Below are 2,441 nucleotides of genomic sequence, written 5' to 3' on the forward strand. Positions count from 1 at the left end.
AGAAAGAGATAAATACAGTAATGTATTTTTCCTTTACATTACTATATATTTCATCTTTGCATTGTTTTTCCTGTTTTTCATGTTAATTCATCAAGATTCAAGGACATTAGGTGAGGCAACATTTTTTTTCTTTTTTTTTTCCCATTGCAATGACAATTTTCAGTGAGGAAAACTCATTGAGGGCACAAATCAACGCTCATGTACGTTACATTACGGAAACGGAAAAAGATATTGCACAACTGATTAAGTTGCAAAATGGGAATGGTAATCAGTTTCTCGTTATCTTTCAATCTGTTTTTATTAATTATTTTTGAATATTTTCCATAACTCTTCCATTTCATTCATACAATGATTTTTAGATAACAATGAAAAATCGACTGTTTTGCCGGGCTACCCAATATCACCTTCGAGACTTACTTCGATGAAAGTTTCTGCAGAAAGAACGTTTTCGGATGGAGAGTTTTCGGAAGCTGATAAAAGTAGAACGACTTCTAGTGCTGATGGTTACACCATAAACAAATCCTGTAGTTCAGAAAGGGATCATAAAAAGGGAAATATAGAAAGCTCCCAATTTTCGAAGCTTCTATTAGAAGAGGAATCAGGAACTGATAGTGTTTCTGAAAAATATAAAAACCTTCACTCACCTGGAAGAACACGTGGTACATGTTCTTTCATCGGTTTATCTTCGAGCAACACTTTAACACCTTCAGAACGCCTCAGTGAACGATCTCTTAAATCAAACTATGTTGAAGGAAGTTGCAGTGCTTCGAATGAAACGCCATTATCCAAAGACAATAAGTTACCCTGCTCACAGAATGTTCCAACAGTTCTAAAAGATCCTGCTTCCTTAACTATCCATTCACCAGGAAGTAATCATTCTAGTGAATTAATATTCGGCGAAACTGTAAATTTCAAACAGGATACTTCGAAAGAGGCATTATTGATATCAGTTGTTGGTCGGTCTGATGTAAGTTATTCCCAAGTTGAAGAACAGGAGCAGTTGGCTGTTCAATCGAACGATATAATCGATGGAAATGAGATAGCTACGGATCGATGTAATTTGCCTTCCAATATTGTTGATGAACAGTTTTTTACACCATTACCATCTGATATCGAGACCGACAATGAGGAAAAGGGTGATGATGAAATCGAAAAGGAAGGAATTACTTCACAAGGTAATACTTTTGTTTTGATAATAGGGTCATTAGTGTAGTTCCTTTATATCATGTGAATGCATATAACTTGTCAGTATACCGCTTCGTTTAACTGCAATTAAACCACACTGTTTGTTCCCATGTTTTAAATTTGAAGAGGTTTTTTGTTCGTACTGAGCTTTCTGATCCCCGGTATTTCTTGTTCACGCGATATACATGCATCTGATGCATATGGCATTATCTTGCATGTTTTCCTGTTTTTCATTTCCAAGTTCTGTCACGTCTTTGAGAATGTGTTGCAAATTGGCTGTAGTTTAGCTGTTTGATCTCTAAGAAAATTAGAATGGTTAAGTTTCCTTGATGCTTGATACTTGTAAAACTTTTACGATATATTCATTTAATGTTTGGGAAATTAGAAAATATCATAAATTTTATTTTAGCTTTGTTTTTATTTTTTTTGAGTGTTAGCTGACAATTCAATAAAGGATAAGTTGTAATTTGGCAAATTGTATATTTGCAGAATCATCATCAAGTTTCCATACGACCGTTCCATCACCTACTCCGGATGTACAAATGGACAATAAATTAGCAGTAAGTTCGTTACTGAAATATGTTCTCTCCATGATAATGCTAAGCACTACGACGAAATAATTAATTTGTTTGTCCTTGGAATTGACATATCTCTAGTAATGTAATTATGAGTTGCATCACATGTCATTTCAAATTACCGATCATTAGAGTGAAGAGGATAAAGGGAATGGTTTGTGGTATAGAATGTTCAGTAGGCTTAGTATACGGTTAGCAGGAGGATTTTTACTTTGAATTAACACATTTTTGTCTTTGCAATTCTTTTTTGTCATCTCTTATTGTTTTGATTTTTTTTTCCTCTGACAAATTGAAGAAATTTTACCATCGATTTTCAGCAAACGTCACTGCTTAGTCCACCTCCAAAATCGAGGCAGTTTAAACTTACGGTCAGTCCGCTTTCCTCATCAAGAAGTCCTACACCAACCAGATATGCGGCATCGATGCCACGTGAAGATAGTTCTAGAAGTACCACAAATAGTTCTCGCACATCTGTAAGTTTATGCCATTGTGGACTTTTCTACCAGAATATAGTTTATGAAGTTCATTCCGTGGAAAAATCCAGACTCTGTGCGCAATTCTTTTTAGTCTTTTTAGCGAATGATGTATATTCAAAAGACAACCGGACTGTTGAGAGGTTATTAAAATGCAGTAAATTATGCAATATTAAGAGTTTTAAAATGCAGTAAGTTGTGAAATATT

General features: G+C 34.6%; 1 protein-coding gene across 1 annotated transcript in view; it reads left to right on the forward strand.

Annotated features, from left to right (window-relative positions):
- Positions 1-2,441, forward strand: part of LOAG_18334 (hypothetical protein) — a gene marked incomplete at its 5' end in the record, with an annotated part of 13,003 nt that overhangs the window by 7,467 nt on the left and 3,095 nt on the right. Inside the window, 3 exons of the mRNA XM_020450995.1 lie at positions 164-264; positions 360-1,175; positions 1,675-1,745. Of these exons, the coding sequence (XP_020305265.1) occupies positions 164-264; positions 360-1,175; positions 1,675-1,745 (988 nt within the window). The remainder of the gene's footprint in view (positions 1-163; positions 265-359; positions 1,176-1,674; positions 1,746-2,441) is intronic.

Source organism: Loa loa (genome assembly GCF_000183805.2).
Source record: "Loa loa unplaced genomic scaffold supercont3.265, whole genome shotgun sequence".
Lineage (NCBI taxonomy): Eukaryota > Metazoa > Nematoda > Chromadorea > Rhabditida > Onchocercidae > Loa > Loa loa.